The sequence below is a fragment of the Castor canadensis genome, chromosome 6 (genome assembly GCF_047511655.1).
Source record: "Castor canadensis chromosome 6, mCasCan1.hap1v2, whole genome shotgun sequence".
Classification (NCBI taxonomy): Eukaryota; Metazoa; Chordata; class Mammalia; order Rodentia; family Castoridae; genus Castor; species Castor canadensis.
Window position 1 is genome coordinate 37,545,276 of NC_133391.1, and position 21,954 is coordinate 37,567,229.

Sequence of the window (21,954 nt, forward strand, 5' to 3'; positions counted from 1 at the left end):
AGGCTTCCTTATGTGCTGTTTCCTACCCCATCTCCTGGGCAGGGATCCATAAAAGAACAGAGCTAAAACAGATAATGGAGTCAAGATAGTAACCCCCCTCCCACCTTCATCTCCTTGGAAACTTCACTGAAGGCCAAAGCCAAGAGGTGGAGAAGTGTGACTACTACTTCTCAAAATCTTCCTAAGTCACTCCTAACCCTCCATTCCCACCAACATCTCCTCTTTGGTAGGTAGGAGAATCCACTTAGAATAAACACCAGGGCTACCTGGGGATGGCAGGTCTGAGCCTTCTGCTTCCCAGAACACAGGGGAACTCTTCTCATCAACTGCTTTCCTAAGCCATCCCTTGCTGTTTCTGATGCAAGTTGGGATCCCACAGCCAGTGTTCAGGATGGCTTTCCCAATTTGTCACCTCTAGCCCTTTTCACTTCTACCTTGTTTCCAAGGCCAACACCACCCTGTCTCCCTCCTCTCTTCCTGTCAGCATCCCCTTTGCAAAGCTCTAGTTCTCTCCCACCCTTTCCTGTTGCATAAGATTCTTCCTTAACCCCTCCCTGCCTGCTGAATGGAACAGATTCACCATCAGGCTCCAAATCTCTGTTCTGCAGCCTTATCCTGGGCTTGCTGTGCTCCAGCCCTGGGCTTCTCAAAGTTTGGCTCCCAGTCCAGCAGCAGCTGGGAAATGGTTGGAAGTGAAATTCCTGGACCCCGTTCCAGATCCACTGAGTCAGGATTCTGGGACCGGAGGCCATCAATCTAGCTGCAGCAGCCCTCTAGGTGGGTCCTGATGCAGGCTGGAGTTGAGAACCATTGGTGCAGTCCCACCTGCCTCCCCACAGTCTCTTCGTAATGAGCTCTTGCTCCTTCTAGCCTCTTCCCCTTACTTATGCTGTCCCCTCGGCATGGGGCACCTCTGTCCTCTCCACTCATCAAAGCCTCCTCACCCAAGGCTCTTGAACCACCCATGTAATTATACAACAGAGCACCATGCTTCATGGATTACCATCTTCTGTCAGTGTTGGAAGCACCAATAAACAAAGATGAGCAAAGACATGGTTCTTGCCTTTGTGGGCCCTGAGGAGCTGGAAGAATGGTGACATGCTGAAGTCATGTTGGAAAATGTGGCAAAGACAGTCTTAAGAGAGCAGCAGGAGCTCATAGCAGTGGCCACAGTCAGCTCACCAAGCTCTCAAACAGAGCCTGGCACATGCTGGTCACAGGGAACAACATATGGATCCACTCCAGGACTGATGAGGCAAAGACCCCAAGAACCCTACCACTTAGATGTCATGGAAGGTGTTGTCAAAGACCCAGGAAATGGAAGCATAGAAAGAACCAAAGAGGGAGCCTCTCCATTCTCCCTTGTGGCTGGGTGTCCTGAGGGGAGTGGCAGAGACTTTCTTAGTCTCTGTTTCCATATGTTTAAAGTGCAAGTTCTGTGAGGCTCAGGTGAGTTCAATTCTTTGAAAGTGGGGAAGTGTTACTCAAATTCGAGCTATGAAAGACTCAAGTCAAAATAGGATGTCCATCTGTTGAGTGTGCACATTGCAGAGACATGGGCTAACTGGGCCTCTGTGTGCTTCTGCCCAGGTCAGGCTACCCTCGATGGTAACCACACAGTGCCATCCACTCAGGCTTGCACCAGAAGCCCACTGGCCACCCGTTTCCTGCTTTCAGAGAGAGAGAGAGAGAGAGAGAGAGAGAGAGAGAGAGAGAGAGAGAGTGTGTGCGTGCGCACACGTGTAGGGGGTGGGGTATGGGAATTGAATAGCCAAGGAGGGCCTATTTCCAAATATCTCTGTGGACTCCCCACTGGGTGGTCATTCTTTTCCTATAATAACTTGCTTTTGTTCAATGTCAGTTTTCCTTGGAGTTATTGGCCTGGTGCAGGGAGTGGGGGTGGCAGAGTCCTGGGGTGAGGGGAAGGAACCCCAAACATTTCCAGGCCTGTACTCACCTTGTGTTCCATTGTTCTCCAAGGACATCCTGTTTCCTTAATTCTAAATTGAAAATAATTCACATTCCTCTCTGGGTGCCTGTGGAGCTTGTTCACATCCTGGGTAAAGTGTTTATTGTACATGAAAGCCCACCTGGTGCAATGGGGAGGCCCTTCCTTGATCTCCACTCTGAGCCAGGCAGGCTCTGGGGTCTCAGGCAAGGCTACATGTCTTCCCCACAGTCTGCACAGGCTCCAGAGAGAGAGTCCTGATTCCTTCTGCTGTGTAGGAGGGACCCCTCTTCCTAAGTCATGCCTACAGGATCTGGCTCTCAAACCAGATCCTGGGGAGGGCCACAGACACCCTGCTGCTGGCTGAGTCACTTCCGCCTTGCAAGCCATGGCTTCCGGGTTAGCAAAATCCTTGTTCTTCTGAGTTAGGAGGGAGGTTTACCTGCATCAGAATCATGGAGATGGAGGGTGGAGTGTTCATCAGAAATGCGTATTAGTGAGTTCCATACTGATGCCCTGAGGTCTGACTGTGGTTCCAGCTGCCAGCCTGCTTCTGAAGGGGCAGGACACCTCTTGCATCTCGTGGGGCTGGGGACTGACTCTTCACTCACCACCTCATGCACTGAGTTGGAGGTGAGGTGGGAGCCTGAGAGAGCCTGGATGGTTTGTATCTCCTCTTGGGGGGATGCACAGTCCCTCCTTTTCTAGCAGTTACAGGAAGTGCTCACTTGGGGGTCTATGGAGTGTGGGGTCCCCTCTTGGAGTCACTGGCTACTTCTGATGGCTCATTTTCCTGATGGCTGCTTAGCATGTGCATTGAAGGAAGGAAGCAAACAAAACAGAAGGTGATTTAGAGCTCTACCTTAAGGGTTTGCTGAATCCCCAGCTTTCAGACTCCATTGCAGAAGGAGACTTGGACTTGGAGTTGGAAAACCTGGGGGTGGAATAGGCTCTGTTGCAGGTAAACAGTGTTAAAAACACTTCTTAGTGGGAATGATTTTTTCCCCCCAGACGACATTTGGCCGTGTCTGGGGACATTTTGGGGGTGGTCTCAACTGTGGGTGAGTTCTACTAGCATCTAGTGGGTGGAGGCCAGGATGCAGCCAGTTATCCTACACACAGGAGAGTCCCTACAACAAATATGTATGTAGCCCCAAATGTCCATATCAGTGAGATGGTGAAATTCTGTTATAAACTTAGGCCTCAGTTTTTCCACCTGTAAAATTGAGTAAGTTTAGCTTTTGGGCATGGTGGTACATGCCCAAACGTTAGGAGACTGAGGCAGGAGGTTGGCCAGTTTATGGCCAATCTGGTCTGTATAGTAAGACCCTATCTCCAGAAGAGGGGGTTGATGGGAGACAGTGTAGGCCAATGTTGTTCAAACTGAGTCATAAACCATGGGTACCAACCAGCATTTACCCAGAATAGAAAACATCAGAAAATTTCAAAGGGCATGGCACATGGTAATAAGTTTTGTGTGTGTGTGTGTGTGTGTGTGTGAGACTGGGTCATTTGTGGGAAAGTTTAAGCACTACTTGTTTTGATGCTCCCCAAGATTCTTTCCATTGCCATTCCATTGCCACAGAACCTCTCTGCAAATTTCAGACTCAGAGCTCTCTCCTCCGTGAGCTGTATGCATTTCTGTCCTCACTGAAGGTCACTGTGCCACCCTTGTCCTAGGATTGCTATTTTTGATGTATCTCTGGATGGGTGGCTGGTGGCTGGTGGCTGGTTACCACACTGAAACTATCCACTTCAGAATCCTAAATTCCAGCTCCACCTCCCCTGATAGATGGACTGTTGTCTCACACCAGGCTCAGCCTGGGAGCAGCTCGGCACTGCTGCCTTCTGGACTTCCTAGTGCTGGTCTCTCTTGGGGCCACCCAGAGCAAGTCCCTCAAATAGTCTACGATGAAGGGCAAATGACCCTAAATGTCAGCCTAAGGGTGGACCCAAGTCCTACACAAAGCCAGGCGCCCTTCATTATTTACTTATTTACTGGAGAAGTTTGTGATGAGAAGACTCCTCTCTATTCACCTTTACAAGGAAGGTGACTTTGACACAATCCACTCACTTTTCACTCTCTGCTTCTGCTTTTCTCAGCTCTCCTCTGTCTATAAAACCAACCTCCTCCCCGTCTACTACATGTGGTCTGTTGTTTACTATTTACTTGGGAAGAGCTGGGGCTTCTGTGTCCACCACACATTTCTCTGTGATGTGTCTTATTTGATTTTTCTGCTTCTGCTGTTTTCTTGGCCTGCTGAATTCCAGTCTCACAGGCCTTCCTTTTCAACCTTATGGTGATAATGACCTCCTGGCTCCCTGTGGCACCTGTTCATCCCTGTCCAACCTGTTCAGCCCTGACCTCAGTGGAAGAGGTCACTTGTTTGGGTGATTTTTACATCTTTGACAGACTGGAAGAACTTTAGATCCAGATCTGTGTGGCAGAGGGTGGCATGTCTCAAATTGCCTGGTTCCTCACAAGCATTCCCTACCCACCTGGCTGCCATCTCTCTGGCTAACTTGTTCCAGCCACCATCAGAGTCCCATTGAGAGGGGAAAACCTGCAAGGACAGGTCCATGGGGATTCCTTTCCTGTTTCTAGGAAGGAGGTACCTTTAGCTCACAGGTGTCCTAAGGGTTGGGTTACCCAGTAAAGGAGGGGCAGAACTTCCCTGTCATCTGTTCATAAAGTACATGGACACCTTTCTGGCTCTTTTATATATCCTCCCACAGGCAGAGCCTTCTGCTCCAGCAGACCTTCAGGGAAAGGGGCTGGGTGGATCCCTGCCCTGTCTCACTCAGGTGTACAGTGTTTTGAGCATCAGCCCCAAAAGAGGCCTGAGAAGGGATTCAGTCTTGGCCCACTGCAAATGCCCAGAGGCTGGGCAGACTCCTGGGAGGGGCTGAAAACTGGAACTTGTTTCCAGGCCATCCTGTTTTTTCACCCATATTTATGGACATTTTCAAACAAATGAAAAGCTGAAAGAATATCACATTCATATGCACACCACTCAAATTCTACTATTAATGTTTTATCTATGTACTCTATTAAAAAATTTATTATCGTATATTAATTGCACAAAGGTGTTTCATTGTGATATTTACACGCGTACATATAATGTACTTTTATCAAGTTCACCCCCTCTATTACTTTTTCTTATCCCTCCTCCCTCCTTTTAAAAATGATTTCATTATTCTGTTTTCATACATGTGTGAAATCTTTGATGATATTTACCCCTCATCACCCTCTCCTTTCACTCTCCCCGCTCTTGCTGGTTCTCATACACAAATAGTTCCTGTGTTTTACACTTGTGTCAGTTTTTTTTTGTTTGTTTGCTTTTGTTTTGGTCTAGATTCTGCATATGAGAAAGAACATGTAATACTTGTGTTTCTCAGTCTGGCTTATTTCACTTAACATTTCCATTTTCTGCAAATGACATAATTTTATTCTTCTTTTTGACTAAACCTCCACTGTGTACATATACAACATTTTTCTACACATCTTTTGATGGGCATGTAGGCTGATTCAGTATTTTGGCATTTGTGAATAGTGCTGTAATAAACATGGCTGTGCAGGTGTCTCTGTTGTGTGCTGACTTGCACTCCTTCAGGTGTGTGCCCAAGAGTGGTATAGCAGGGTTACATGATACTTCTATTTTTAGTTTTGTGAGGAGCCTCCATACTGATTCCCATTTGCTCTATCACTTATCTCTCCAGTTCTGTTTATTTTTCTTTGGCTACATTCCTGATGTCAGAAAGTTTGTACAATTTCAAGGGCTGGAGGCATGGCTCAAGTAGTAGACCACTTGCCAGCAAGCTCAAGGCCCTGAGTTCAAACCCCAGTACTGCCTCCCTCCCAAGTATGCTCAACTTCTAAAAATGTGCTCACTGCCAAAACCATTCCCAGTGAAAATGCAGAACAGGCAAGACTCCCCTTGCTTGGATACAAGTGAAAGGACAAAATCAGAACAAATGGAGTTAAGAGACATTAGTTGGCCTTATTTTTTATCCTAGAATAAGGCAAACTTCTTTCCATAAAATAGAATGAGTGCTTTGATGAGCTGAGCAGAGGTGGTTGGCTTTATAGATAAAGAAGGGAACAAACAAAAAATAGATGGGTTGTTTCAAAGTTACCTTCCTTGTGAAGATTAAAGTAGCTACAATTGACTTTTGGGGGATTTGACTCCCCCAGCCATTTCTCATAAGAGCAGATAAACATCTTAGTTTTGGCTTGGTGACATGGAACACGAGTGACTCCATTTTGGTGTAGTCTGTTGGGCCTAGTGCAGAAGTTCAGTCCAAGCCACAGCCCCGTATAAGTTTTGTTTAATCCAGGATGAAATCTCTTTGGCTTGCAGTGGTGGAGTGGAGTTCCGCAGAATGTGGCCTGTAGAACTCCTCCTTACCTGGCTTAGAGTGAGGAGATCTTATCCCTATCTCGCTGTCAGTGACCCCGACAGCAAGGATTCTCACAGACTGGCTGTGGATTGCTCAGATCTGATGCTGCTGCAAAAACTGTCTTGCCAGTTTTCCCGCTTTCATGCCCACTGCCATCACCCAGGTCTCTGCGTTTGCCTCTCACAGGAGGACCATTGGCAAAGACTATTTCATCATGTGTTTGGTCACTCAAACACAATATCCTTATCAAGTTCCTACACTGCCTGTAAATTTCTCACAGAAAATCTAGGACATTAAACTGGGTGGAACTCAGGAATTTCCAATTTAAACAAACAGCTCAGGGATTCTGAACTGGGCTGTCCAAAGACAAGAATTAGTACCTAGAGTTTCTGTGACCAAGAGCTCACACTGCTGCTTTGTTTTGCTGCCTTACAATGGAGTCAATCGTATGCTAGTCTTACCTTTTTTGGGGGTTGGGTACAGTACTGAAGTTTGAACTCAGGGCCTTGTGCTTGGTAAGCAGGTACTCTACCTCTTGAGCCATGCATGCCCCCAACCCTTTTTGCTTTAGTTAATTTTCCAATAGGGTCTTGTGTTCATGCTGGGACTGGACTGGATAGCAATCCTCCTATTTGTATTTCCCATGTAGCTGGACTGAAAGATTGCATGCCACAAGGCCCAGTTATTGGTTGAGATGGGGGTCTCAGGAACTTTTTGCCTGAGCTTGCTTTTAACTGTGATCCTCCTGATGTCTGCCTCCTGAGTAGCTAGGATTACAGGTGTGAGCCACTGTGCCTGGCCTCCTAGCTTTATGCTTGGATTACAAACTTCCAGAATGAAGCGATCATGTTTGATCATTTTTCTTTTGTAAAATATGAGTCCACTGAGGACTATGCATCCAGAAGGCACTCAGTAAATATTTTTAAATGAACAGAAAGATGTGTGAGTAAATGAGATTTTTAGGGAGATTTCCTTTGCCCATTTGTTAAGTCTTTGCAGGGGAGTTTCCCACTGACATAAGAGTATAGAGGTGGTATTATTAATAAAGTTATTAACTTTTTGGGACACTGACCCTTTTTTTCTTTTCAGGGGACTTCCAAAATGGCAAGAGAGTGAGCCTGTCTGTGTATCTTGGGGAATTTTTTGACATCCATTTGTTTGTCAATGGTACTGTGATGCAGGGAGACCAAAGGTAAGTCAGAAGCCCAGGGCGTCCAACTGGAATGGACCCTGGGGATGCCCTCACACATACTCCTCATTTTTCAAATGTAAAAAGTGGTGCCCAGAGAGAGGAAGAAAATGTACTTAGAAGAGGCAATACAGGGCTGGGTAAGACCCAGGTCTTCCGACTACTGATCTAGACCCTCAGTCATTTTGTGCCATGGTGTAAATCCTGTAACATGGGTTGGGGTTGGGACACTGGAGATACATCCTGAAAACTCAGGACAAAGCCAATCCTGGGCTTGTTGTTTTCTGTCCAGCATCTCTATGCCCTATGCCTCCAAAGGGCTATATCTAGAAACTGAGGCTGGGTACCATAAGCTGTCCAGTGAGACCTATGGCTTTGTGGCCAGAATTGATGGCAATGGCAACTTCCAAGTCCTGCTGTCAGACAGACACTTCAACAAGACCTGTGGACTGTGTGGGGACTTCAACATCTTTGCTGAAGATGACCTTAGGACGCAGGAAGGTGAGATTTTCTGGGATACCGTTTCTCTCAGGTGTGCTGTGCCTTTTACTTTCCTGCTCACAGATCTTCACTAACACTCCTCTCCTGTCATGCAAGCCTCCTCCATTGATCTTGTCAATCTTATCTCTTAGAACCACCTCCGTGCCCAGACCTCCAGGCAACCTACCTCTTGGTGCTCCCCAGACCTGTCCTTGTTTAACTTTGAATTCCCCCTAGTAATGGGGGATTCCTCATGGTAGACGGCTGGTAAATATTGGATGGTTTGGGCACAGTCTCCGGAGTCCACTGCAGTCAAATGGGTGGAATCTATAGAGTGCTCCATCACACTCTCTGAAAGGCAGTTTGCATGGGTTCATGAGCAATAGACGATGATATAGATGTAAAAACCACTACTAATTTTGTTGTTGTTAGTACTGGTGCTTAAACTCAGAGCCTCAGGGCTTGCTAAGCAAGTGCTCTATTACTTGAACCACTTCCCCAGTGTTTTTTGCTTTTGTTTTTTTTTTTTTTCAGATAGGGTCTTGCCCTTTTTGCCTGGGGTGGCCTCGGACTGTGACCTTCCTAACTGAGCCTCCTGTGTAGCTGGGATTACAGGCATGTACCACCATGTCTGGTCCCCCACTGCTAATCTTTAATCTTCTTTTGATAATTTCAATTCCATAAACATTCAGTGTTGATGCTACCATGTACCTTTTCTATATGCCCTCTAATTAAGGGGTTATCACATAGAGAAATAGTGGCTGTTCATTTTATTGGACTATGCCATGTTGGAAAATAGTAAGATCATTTGTTTTTTCATCTTCTCTAGCACTATTTTCTCAAGCTTTTTGTTGTCCTGTATGTATACTTAAGGTTGCAAATTTTCCTCTGAATACTACCTTCGTTGTACTATACTAATTTTAATATTACCGTATTTTCATTTAGTTCTGTGAGCTTTCTGATTTCCATTTCGAGTTCTTTCATAACTCAAAATGTGTTTAAAATTTCCAAAAGTTCAGAAATTTCAAAGTTAGTTTTTATAACTAAATCAGTTTCTAAATTAGAAATTTAAGGAAACTTAGCTCGTACATGAACTTTTTAATCTTTTTTTGTAATTGTTCTGTCTATGCTAAAAACAACCTATTCACTGATTGGTGTAGGATTTCATATATGCATATTGAACTAAGCCTGTTAATTGTGTTATTTAAATCTATGTAAACATATGTAAACTATTTTTTTGTCTGCTTCATCTACCCATTACTAACAACTGTGTGAAATTTTTTTGTAATGTTGGTAAAATTGTCATTTTCATCATGTAACTTTGCCAAGTTTTTCTTTACATATATTTTTTAGCGGTATTAGAGTTTGAACTCAGGGCCTTATACTTGCTAGGCAGGAACTCTACCACTTGAGCCACTCTGCCAGCCCTGCTTTATCTGTTTTGAGCTTTTGTTGTTGGTGACATTTTCATTCCCACAAATACTGCAAAAGGTTCTGATTTCTCTTGTTATTTTATTTTATTTTTTGGTAGTTGCTATCCTAATTTGTGTGAAGTGGTATTCCTGAGTAGGTTTTATGTGTAGACATATGTTTTAATTTCTCTGAGTAAAAATTTGGGACTGTTGGATGGTTTGACAAGTATATATTGAACTTTATAAGAAACTGCCAAATTGTTTTCTAAAATGGCTTTACCATTTGCATTTCTGCTAGCAATGCATAAGTTCTAGTTGCTCTGAATCCTTGCCAGCATTTGGGATGGTTGGCTTAAAAAAATTTTTTTTAGCAACTTGCATAGATGTGTAGTGGTGTGTCACCACCATTATTTTAATGTGTCTGATATTTTGTTTTCTTTTTCTAGTTTGGGCTTTTTTCATTCATCTTATGTTAAATGTTTTGATGATATATTTGGGTTTATATTTACCATCTTATTTATTTTGTGGTGCTGGGGATTGAACCTAGGGTCTTGGCATACTAGGCCAGTGCTGTACCAGTGAGCTACATCCCAGCTCCATTGACCATCGTATTTTGTGCTTTCTAGTACTACTTCCTTTACTATGTGACCTTTTCCCCTCTGTCCCTCATTCTCTCCCCTACCTTGTTTGGATAACCAGCAAATTTAACATTGTTATTTTAGTTTTACAAAATCAGAGCTTGTTTAGATCTGCCTCCATGTTTAATAGTTGTCACTTATAATTTCTCTTCTGTGTTCAATTTCTATTTTCGTAATAAAGGTCATTCAGTAGTTCATTCAGGTAGTGACAACTGAAACAAACACTTTTTCATTCTTTTTCCTTGCTTTTTGGCAGCGCTGGAGTTTGCATTCAAGGACTTGCTCTTTCTAGGCAAGTGCTCTACTGCTTGAGTCACACTCCCATCCACTTGTTCTTATATGATACTTTAGCTGGGTATAGAATTCTATAATGACAATTATTTCACATAGTACTTTGAGGATGGGACTCCATTTTTTTTCTGGCTGTACTGGATTTGAACTCAGGGCCTTGTGGTTGCTACTCAGGCAGTTTACCACTTGAGCCATGCCCACGCCCTGCTATTCTATTCTTGCTATTGAGATGCTGTCAGTCTTATTGCTATTTCTTTTCAGATAATATACCTTTTATTTTTGTGGATGTCGTTGTTTTTAATTTTTGGTGTTTTTTTTTTCAGAATAATGTATTCACTGTGTTGTATCAACATGTGGGATTCATTTTTATTATTCTTAACAAGATTTTGATTCCTGAGTTTTGGTCTTTTATCAGAATTAGAAAATTTTCAGTCACTTTTTTCTTTTTCTGTAACTATTATACATATGTTGGATATTTTTATTTCATTCCTTTTTTCTCTTCACCTTACCTCCATTTTTTTCTATCTCTTTAACCTTCTGTGTTGGTTCAGGTGGTTTGCTTGGATCAAGTGCTGTGCTCACACACAACCACATGCATGTATCTCTTCCCAGCTCCACATTCAGTAACATCATGTGGGTAGCTAGATGGTAGCCATGTAGGAGTATTTACACCAGGGAAACTGGCAAGTGCTACATATCAGGGCTTTGCTTATTCTGGAGAACTGGTTCCTCAGCACATCACTGCTTAGATCCATCTTCTAGCTTACTAATTTTCTCTCAAATTTGTCTAATCTGCAGGTGATATCTATCCCCATCAATTGAGAGTTCTCTTTATTTCATTGGCTTTATTTGTAGTTTAGAAGGTACATGGTTTTTTTTTTTACTCTATCATTTTTCTAACTGTCTTGCTCTCTTTTCAAGTTTTGATTTCTTCCTAATAATAATAACTTAAAATGTATTTGTATAAAATACAAATTTTATTGTATAAAAATATCATTATTTAAAGGTTTTGAATTCTAATCCTGCTAATTTGGAGTCTGCTAACTTTTAATAAATTGTTTCCTATATTTCATAATTTTGGATTATGAGCTCATCTTTAGAAGGGTTTTGTGTTAATTTTCAATCCAGACTTACTGAATCTTATAATAAACATAAATTTGAATCTCAAAGCTATGTGAATTTTTTCACACCACTACAAATTTTCAGGGGAGACATTTTTCCCCTCCTTTTAGAGCCTTTGTTTCTCAGGGGGGATTTTTTTTCTTGTTAACTTACTCATGGATGGTATCCTTTACAAGCCTCAACTTCACTATAGTGACCTTGGTCCACTCCCACCCTACATCATCCAGGTCCTAGAGTCATTCCCAACTCAATAGAGTTATTAAAAACCCAAGCTCCTTGGTTGTAAAGATTGACACTTTCACTCTAAGACTGTAGCCAGAAGATTTGCCAGTTTTGTTTTTCAGTTTTCTATCCTTATCCTTCCCTGCTGCCTTCCTTCCCTCTTCCTTCTTTTCATCTCTTAGAATTCCCTCTACTTTTTTTCTTGAGGTCAGCCATGGATTCGATAGAATATTTGTTCATATAGTGGTATAGTTTTCAGATTTTTCTAACCTGCTACATTGTTAGAAATGAAAGTCCTGGCCCTAAAACATCTTTCTTTCTTATTCTAGGATATGCAGTTTAAAAAACTAAAAATGGAACCTATGTTATGGGGAAGAAGGTAGTGTTCATTGGCAAAAAATCAAATCTCCGGTGGTATTTTGGAAATCATCCTCAGAGGATGATTTAGTCCTGCTCAGTTCTCTGGTTTATAAAGACACAACAATATTTGTCTCCAAACTATTAACTTCATTTTCTGGGAATCTGCCTAACTTAGCTTTAACTCTGGCTCTCAAAGAGTTTTCTCTAAACAAGAATGTTTGTAATCTCATCTATTGGACACCCTATGCCTCATTTTAGATTTAGCCCTTAAAATTTTGCTTTATAAAGGGTTAAGGCTAAAAAGAATCTTTGAGGTCACCTAGTCTAACCCCTCACATATGTGTGAGGAATTGGGTTTCCTGAGATTATGGGATTAGCCCAGATCATATAAGGTAATGGAAGACACTTTCCTATCCACATGAGACCTCTTTTCTACTTCTTCCTTAAGATGATTTATTAGAGATTGTCCATGCCTGTGTGGAATGGTGTGACTGGGTACCATAAGTCACCTACAGTAGTGCCTGGCACATGGTGGACACCCCATAAATTTTAGTTCTCTTTCATTTGATTTCTCTCATGTATTAATTCCTGTGGCTGCCAACAAATTACCACAAACTTGGTGACTTAAGACAGTAGAAATTTACTCTGTCACAGTTCTGCAGGCCAGAAATACAAAATAAAGTTGTCAGCAGGCTGTGTTGCCTCCATAAGCTCCAGGAGAGAATCTGGCCTTTGCCTCTTCCAGCTCCTGCAGGCATATCTCTACTTGTGGAGGGACCATTCTCATCTCTGCCTCTGTCTCCTCTTGCCTTCTGCTCTCCATGTATCTATATCTGAGCTCTTCACCTCGTCTCATGAGAATATACCTGGTTGCATTTAGGGCCCATCCAAACAATCCCAGAGAATCCCGCCTCCCAAGATCCTTGCCTTAATCACATCATTTGCCATGGAAAATAATAATAAAGGTCCCAGGGATTACTAAGCAAATATATCTTTGACAGGGAATTTTTTTTCTGCCTTCAAACCCTAGATATTAACTGACTATATTTCAAGGCCTCACTTTCATTTTTTTCCCCTACAGATATTTTATTTCCTATTCCCGTGTGTGTTATTTGACCTTGAAATATGCTTCAATCTTCTACCAAAGGACTGTTTATCCCAATACTACAAAGGTAGAAAGCCCAGACTATCTTTGTAATAAAAATTCAGCAGGGTTATTAGGCAATTCCTTTGCACCATGAGGCCCTCAGTCTACTGTGGTAGCTGACAATAGCATAAATGCTACAAGCACTATAGCTTAGATGCTGTGAAATATTGGCATATGCAATGATGGAGGATTAGGATCCATGTCACATCCTTACTTCACTACACAAAAGTGCTCTGAGCATTCACAAATCACCACATAAGAATGGAGAGATGAGAGGCATAGACCATGCCTATAATTAAGGAGCTCATGGATAAATGGGGGATAAATATAACCAACAAGAATATAACCCCAAGGGAGATGAGTCTCCTGAGGGAGCACAGAGGATGGGCACACCCATCCAGACTGGGATGAGGGAAAGGAAAAGGGTTGATAAGAAAGACTCCCTGGAGAAAGTGGTTTGTGGGCTACATCTGGGGGAATGAATGGATATAGACAAGGCAACAGAGGGAAGGAGAATGGTCCATACAGAGGGAGAAGGGTATTCAAAGGCATGGAGAAGTGATGGTGGATGGCAGATTCCTCATCATCTTTCATGTCATCTCCTTCAGTGTATTGACTCATTTGTCTGTCCATCACTCACCAAACACAAACACAAACACTTGCTAGCTCTGATGCCCTATGGTGTCATGCTAAGCACTGTAGGGAAGGTGCTCCCCACCCCAAATGTCTGTGGTCTCATCTAATGAAAGTTTGATCCCAGTAACAACAGGCCTAGAACTTTTGCTTAGAAGTCCTGGGACAGAAATAACTGAAGCATAATTTTCCTGAAACTTTGCTCCACAGGGACCTTGACCTCGGATCCTTATGATTTTGCTAACTCCTGGGCCCTCAGCAGTGGGGAGCAGTGGTGCAAAAGGGCATCCTCTCCCAGCAGACCCTGCAACAGCTCCTCTGGGGAAATGCAGAAGGTGGGTACGGCCTAGCCCGGAGTTGGTCTGAATGGTGTGTGACTTCTGCAGTTAAGAAATGGATCTACCTGTGCTATCTCTTTGGAGATGAAATGGATCTACCTGTGGCTCCCTCTGGCTATTGAATGTGGAGGTTTCATAGGCCCTTTTCCTGCTGAAAACCAACTGTAGCTAGAGTTTGGTCAACTCTAATACTTTTCTTGGTTGTGAACTCTAAAAATGGGTCTAGGCTAATGAATATCTGAGTCCGTTTGTGCTGCTGTAAAAACTACTTGAGACTAGGTAATTGAAATGTATTTGTTACAGTTCTGGATGCTGGGAAACTCAAGTTCAAGGTGCTGGTGTTCAGCATCTGTTGAGGGCATTCCTGCTGTGTCTTTACATGATGGAGGGCAAAAAAGGGCTGTCCAGGTTTTTCTTCCTTCATGAGTTGGGCTTTACAAGATTCTTTTAGTTCTTAAACTCTTTATTGTATGTGTCTGTTGCCTGGGTTGAGAGACAGTATATAATATTTCTCAAAAATATGCAATGGATAGATGAATACAAATTAGGTGGTATTATCTAAGGATTGTAAGAATCCTTCACTTGTAGAAATCTGATTCACCCAAATTTGCACATAAGTAGAGAAACCAAGCTCTCTCCTATTCTAGAAACAAGGTCACACACACACACACATGCACACGTGCACACGCACACACACACACACACATGCACACGTGTGCACACACACACACATGCACACACGTGCACACACACACACACACACACACACACACACACACTCACCCTCCCCTCACCTTTGCATGAGAAAGCTTCATTATTAGCTGGTTACTCATCCAGTAAGTCTTCTTTATTTTCATGAAACAACTTGAACTTCTGAACCAAGGAGTATGTCAGGCTCAATAAACTATTCTGGGTTGATGCTAAATCCAGCTGCCTAGATTGTTAACACAGACAATTTCTAACTTGTAAACAAATACATTCCAAAAGTTTTTTTTTTTTTCCCCTTGAGTTTCCAATGATGCTAGGTCCTCTAGCTAGTCCTAATGGCCTGTGTCACCTGGCACATAGCCCAGTACTGTACTAGCAGGCAGGCTGAGTCCAGCCCCCAGAGGAGGTGCTTTTGTGTAGAATGGGCAGTTTCCTCTTTCTTTCAGTTTGAAATGTCTGAAGTTTGCCCTCAATAGCCTCTTGAGTTTCTCTTACCTCTGTGCTAAGGTTGGGTTTGGGTGAGGCTACTTACTGGCTTTGTAACTCTGAGCAAGCCTATGTTACTACATATGCAAAACAGAACTAGGAACAGTACCTGCCAGGGCTGTTAGGAGGAATAAGATAGAGGTAATTTGGGCCGAGTGTTTATCACAGTAGCAGTCAACTGTACAAACCATTATTGCTGTTATTATTATGTGACTCCTGGAGTTCTGTTGTCCTGTGTGTCCCCTCTGAGTGCCAAACTTTGAGAGCGGGAGTGGGGTGTGGGGAGCTGCAGCCCTGGCACACACAGTGCTTTAGATGTAGGCTTCCAAATTAATTCTTGTTCTCCTTTCCTCCCAGTTATAACCCATTTCCTTTTGGGAGGCTGAGACAGCTTAAAGTTAGGAAGGTTACCCAGGTGGGTAAGTGGCAAAAGCCAGCTTTTCCTTTAGGACCTCTTATCAACCTAGACGAATTTCAAATTGAACACACTTGGGGTACTATGTACAGTAATAAGTTGGAGAGATTTTTAAAATCATTTCTTTCTTTCTTTTATTTCCAAATATAATGTTCCAGCTCATTCTCTCCTGCTCTTCAAGGCAATGGTGAAATAAACAATGTGTCTTATTTTATCTCACTTTACTTTGCAGACACAGGCCAGCACAAAGTAAGTGCTTGACAAATGTTCCCCATCCTCAGAGTACAAAGGAATAATCTCATTTATCCATATGAAGTGGGAAGTGTAGAAAAGATTTTCAAGCAGAGAACCTGATACCGAGGTGGGGTAGAGGAGGGAAGACAGTGCTTTGTTTCCTGGACACAAAGGGAGGGGAGGGAGAAGCCAAGAGAAGTCTTGCTTGCCTCTGAGGGTTCCAGCTGTATGCCTGCTACTCACTTTGTCTCCTGGGTGCATTGAAGTCTTGACTAACCAGTGTCTTGGGAGCAGTTAAGAAATTGGGTAGTTCTTAGAGCTCAGTAGAGGCTCCAAACACTCTCCCAGAGGCATGTGCTCCTGCAAAGTCTTGGTTTCAGGTTGTTTACCTGAGAAGAGAATCCTGCTCTGCCCTCAACCAATTAGACTGTGTTTGCCACAGCTGGGGCTCCCTCATTGGCTGGGAAGCACAATGACTCATCTCCTGGGATATGATTAATGTAGTCTTTTGAATTGTTCACAGTGTGCTTAATCCTGCTGGGCCCCAGGTTGATTCAGAAGTCGGTCTTGTTAAGGGGTGTCCTTTAACAGTGTTTGCCATTGTGACTCATGGCTATTTGGAGTGGAGGTGTATTTTGTAGGCAGGCTGCCTTGACTTCAGAATTTTCCTTGATACCATCAGAATGGGTTCCCCTACTTTTTTGGAGGCTTTCTCTGTATTTCTAAGGCCTCGCAAGGAAACAGCTCATTCTAAGAACCAGGTCATATTACTTACACCTAGGGGATGAATGATTCCTTGTTATGCCAACAAAATCCGATGCTCGTCTCTACTGGGACTTACTTGATTACATGCAAATTTGCAGGTTTTTTAGCTTTTCAAACTGAGGGCAGGGTTTGAAAAGTGCTGGAGTCTGGATCCCCAACCCCTGCATGCTCAAATAATTGATGTTCATTGTCAGATTACTACACAATGGGCATTTTAGAAAGATCCTCAGGTAGTGCTTTTTTTTTTTTTTTTTTTAAATTTGGTTCAGGGAATGCCCAGAAGGGCTGAACCTCATACAGGGATGACACCTCTGTCCTGCAGTCCTGTCTGCAACATGAAGCCAAGGCCCCAAAGGGCTGGACTTGGCCACAGTTAGCCCTTACAGTGTTCTTGCTAGCTAGAAAAGGCACCCATTCCTCAGGATGCTTTACTCCCACCTAATGAGAACTCCATGGCAAACATTACAACTGTGCATATAATGCACAGGTACACGCACCATGACTTCCATATGAATGGTAGACACTTGGTGTGTTGCTGTTGTGTACTGTATGGCTTGTAGTACTCACTGCATTCAAAGGCTTTGACCTGGCTTCCACTGGGAGGCACAGTCACTGCAACCATCATCACCATCCTTAGATCATCTTCCCCAGAGTGACAAAACTGTCTTCTGCCATCGCTGCTGCCATCAGAATGTAAAGATGCTGTCTTGCCTCTGGCATGGAGTTCTCTCCATGGGCCTGGTGAGGTTGCTCATGCCTATAATCCTAGGTACTACAGAGGTGGAGATCAGGAGGATAGTGGTAGGAGGCTAGCCAGGGCAAAAAGTTCTCAAAACCCCATCTCAACCCATAGCTGGGCATGATGCTACATGCCTGTCATTCCAGCTCTGTGGGAAAGCACAAACAGGAGGATTGCAGTCCAAGTTGGCCCAGGTATAAAGTGAAACCCTATCTCAAAAATAACCAATGTAATTTGTTTTTTAAAAAGGGCTGAAAGAGTGGCTCAAGTGGTAGTATGCCTGCCCAGCAAGTGTGATGCTTTGAGTTCAACCCCCCTGCTGAACTCAAACTCCCACTCTCACCCCTCAAAAGAGTTCCCTCCATATCCTTCCTAAGGGGTTGGTGATAGCCTCTACATGACCTATCTTTACTGAGAAGTCTGAGTGTGTCAGTTATGACTCCACCTACAGTGGGGAATAAATCCATCAGCAGCAGCACCTTCAGACAGATGCCTGGAATGGAAGAAATGTTTTTTCTTCCACGTTAGGAATTTTAGGCTTATAAAAACTCAGTGTTAGATGAGATTCTAGAAGATAATTAGTTCAGCCCCTTACCCACTGAATGGGTGCTCTTGGCAAACTATGCCCATATAAACAGGAGAAGCTCTGACCTTGACTTCAGGTGTCAAATCCTAGGAACACCCTTGTTAGGATCTTTCTAGGCTTCTTGTGAAGCTCAGCCTTAGGTAAAATCCCTGGTTCACTGATAGATCTTTCCTTCTATTTTTTTTTTTAAATACTCACTTGAAGCCAGAGCCCTGCCTGCCCCTCAGTGTCCCTTGTATACTGGACAAGCAATGTCCTTGAAGCCTGGACTCCTCAGAATCAATGTAGGAGCTCTTGTCTAATTTTACTCCGATTGTCCCCTACTAGCCCTGGTTTCCTATTTTCCTCTGATTTCTGAATTTGGTGTTCATTAGCTGAACACAATCCTTATTGTCTTTTGTTGTTTATGTCTTTACATTTTCTCAACTCCCCATTTATCTTGCAGAACTCTCTTCCCCTCTTCCGAGAGCGTGCTGTCCACTTGTTATTCCTCTTGTCCCCAGGAGATTACCTGTTCATAAGCTAATATTTTTAGCACTGGTGTTGACTTTGAATAACCATTAGCTGTGTCCTCAATGGCCCAAAGAGGTGCATGAAATACCCATTCTGTTGGGGACAAAGCAATTCACTCTTCATGTCCTCATTAAATGAGGTTTGGTTGCAAAGGATGTACTTAGCATTTTCTACTATTTCTGCTCAGAGTGAAGGGGGAACATTTCAGACAGGGAAGGAGGTAATTTCATTGCAGGGGATGTGGTTGCAGTGATAGGAACCCTGGCAGAGCTGGGGACTCACTGTCCAAGAACTACTTTCAGGTTCCAGTCACCTCATTCCGTAGTTTGGCCTGGGACAGACTCTTGGAGATTGGGAAGAATTTTGTTACATTCCTGTGCATGGTAGAATAGTTGGGATTCAGAGAAAGTTGGGAAGGGGAATAATCTGGTTTATTCAAGCCAGCAAATCTCAAGGAAAGTCTTTTGTAATCTGGGATTCCAGAGGAGTTAGTTGCTAGATGACAACTGTGACTTTTTTTTTTGCAGATAGGGTGCCTACTCACTATGCCCCAGGGCTAAAAATACTCAGTACCACTGTGGTGGGCATATGCATACATTTCCCCTTTAGCAGAGTGAAAATTAGACTCTCAAGTCTTTCTTTCTTGAGCCATTGGTAGGCTAAGGAATGAGGTCTTATTTCATGTGTTTCTACAAGGTCTAGGAATCTAGGGTCCCTGGTTTATGCAACTCTCTGTGTGTCCTCATGTAAGTCACTTTCTTGCACTGCATGTCAGTCTTCCTTAAGGGAAACAGCTCTACTGAATATGCAAATGAACAAGAACGCTTTTCCTTTATAGAAGATTCTCCCACTCAAGTTCAATGCAGGAGAAAGTCAGTGAACCCAGTGCTTGTGGTGGAACAGTGGTGGTTGTAGCAACTGTCTAGCCTTATGGTGAGATCAGTGACTGGCATGGGGTTTCAAAGACTTTTCTTGGATTAGTCAGAATTTGCCTTTTAGGTTATTTGACAGACCCTTAAAGGGGGGTTGGATAAGATCCTGGTACCCAAACTTTCAGTTCAAATACCTCCCTAACATATCAATCTCAAAAAGCCTATAACAAAATGTAGTCAGCCCTCCCTTGCCAGGGATTCCACATCTGTAGATTCAACCAACTGTGGAAAAAAAAAATCACATCTGTACTGAACACACACAGACTTTTTTTTCCTCATTATTCTCCAAACAACACAGTACAGCAACTATGTTCACAGCATTTGTATTGTATTAAGTAGTATATAATCTCGATAGGATTTAAAGTATTTGGGAGATTATATGGAAAAACGATGCCATTTTATGCAGGAGACTTGCTCACTCATGGATTTTGGTATTTGAGGAAGGTTCTAGAAACAACCCTTTCCTTTGTGGATACTGAGGGGTGACCATATTTCTTAGGTGACTTCCTTTCTCTTGTCCTTCTTCCTGGTGAGGACTATAGGGGGCAAGAATCAGATGGTGCCCATTAGCATGCACTTATTGAGATGTTTTGTATGGCTTGGGTGATACTAAAGATGTGCAAGGTAAATCAAAGGAAAAAAATGCATAAGAGAAATTAAGCCACCATGAGAGAGAACAGTGCAAATTCTGTCTGAAGTTGGTAAGTGACAAATTGTCCAGCAAATGGCAAATGACAGGACAGCTCAGGGGAATCAGTTCCTACAGCAGAGCTGATGCTTTGTCCTTGTGGGAAGCAGGTTAAGTAGTGGACTGGTTCAGACTGGGCTGTTTCTCATCCCCAGAACCTTGGCAGATCCCAAACTGGAAACCAGGGAATGGTGCCTGGCCCTTGTCATTCCAGCTGACTGGGCCCTGCCCTGAGCCCCAAGAATCACTCAGATGCCTCCCAGGAGGCCCTGGCAGAGGGTGAGGAGGGGCCCCTGGAGGGTTCCATGCCATCTTGTACTATGTCATATCTTGTTACACTGCTTATCATGAGAGCTGTACCTCAACTATTTAGAGAGAGAAATGACCAAGTCTGCAAAAACCATCCATTTGGGGGAAATCTATGGGCCAATTTCATGGTCACAATCTTGACTGTGAGTTAGAAGTTTGGAATGTGGGTGGGAATCTCAGGCCAGCCAGAAGTTATAAATAGAATCAGAACCTTCCCACATCCATCCCTACAAGCTGACCAATAGGAAACTACGCCCTGCCCAGGGTGAATTCCTGAACCCACTGCTTTGGACCAGTTCAGGCTCTAGGCGCCTCCACACCTCCTCCAGGGGCAGCTACAGGACACCCACCCCAGAACTGGAAAGATCAGGGTCCACTGAACAATCTCTCACTTTATGTATTAGACTTGCCTTTCTTTATTCGCTTCAGGCCTAGGAGTGCTCCCCTCCCTTCTCCTTTGTCAACTGTTTGGGAACAAATATAATAGCTGAGCTGGAGATCTCTGACTTTTGCTTCTTCTCCTCCTCTGCCTGCCTGCCACTGGGGAGATGCACTTGTTTTCTCTCTCCTCCCCTGGACCAGCCTAGAATCTCCAGGGAAGAGGCCTGGTCTTTTCTGATGAACTGGAAATGAGATTAAGATGGGCCACAATTGGGTCTGCATACCCGCCCGGGAGGGTGAGGTCATGGATTGATGGAGCCGGGGCTGCGGCTCTCTCACCAGTTTCTGGCACCACTGACAGGAGATAAAACAAGACAGAAGTAGCTGATGCCAGGCACTGGAGCCAGAAGATGCTGGAAGGACAAATTAGCTGACCCTCATTTTGTGTCCCTGCCAGAATAGTTTAGCAGAGAGCTGAAGAGAAGCCGATACAGGCAGCCAGCAAATGATAGTCATTGTAGAGCATTTGGCTATTGTTCTGGTGTAAGCTCAATTTTATTTTGCAGCGACCCTCTAAGGTCGTTGGTATTACTCTCTGTGTTAGGAGAAGGTCCAGACACGAGTGACAGGACACCTAAAGTAACAATGGCTCTCACAGTTTGATTATTGCTTAGGGCCAGTTCAGGATCCATGGAGCCCAGGTGTTAGCCTCCAGGGTCTTTTTGTCTCATTGCTCTGTGGTTTCAGCAAGAAGCCTGTCTCATGGTCCAAGATGCGAGCTTAAACTTCAGGCACACGTGCCAGCCATGGGAAGAGAAGGGACAGGAAAAAGCAGCCCTTTCTTCTGAGGATGTTCCTGGAAGGGGCACAGGACTTTTCTGCTTATACCCTGCCAGGCACAGCTTAGTCCTATGACTACTCCTGGCTGCCAGCAGGGCTGAGAAATGGAATCTTTATTTCCAGTGACCCATGTGAAAGTTGAAAATTAGAGAGTCCTATGAGTAAGAAAAAAAAGAA

General features: G+C 43.6%; 1 protein-coding gene across 1 annotated transcript in view; it reads left to right on the forward strand.

The window, feature by feature from the left end:
• The window catches only part of Vwf (von Willebrand factor), a 152,075-nt gene that overhangs the window by 5,701 nt on the left and 124,420 nt on the right, over positions 1 to 21,954 (forward strand). Inside the window, exons 4-6 of the mRNA XM_020158236.2 lie at positions 7,439 to 7,541; positions 7,831 to 8,039; positions 14,054 to 14,178. Of these exons, the coding sequence (XP_020013825.1) occupies positions 7,439 to 7,541; positions 7,831 to 8,039; positions 14,054 to 14,178 (437 nt within the window). The remainder of the gene's footprint in view (positions 1 to 7,438; positions 7,542 to 7,830; positions 8,040 to 14,053; positions 14,179 to 21,954) is intronic.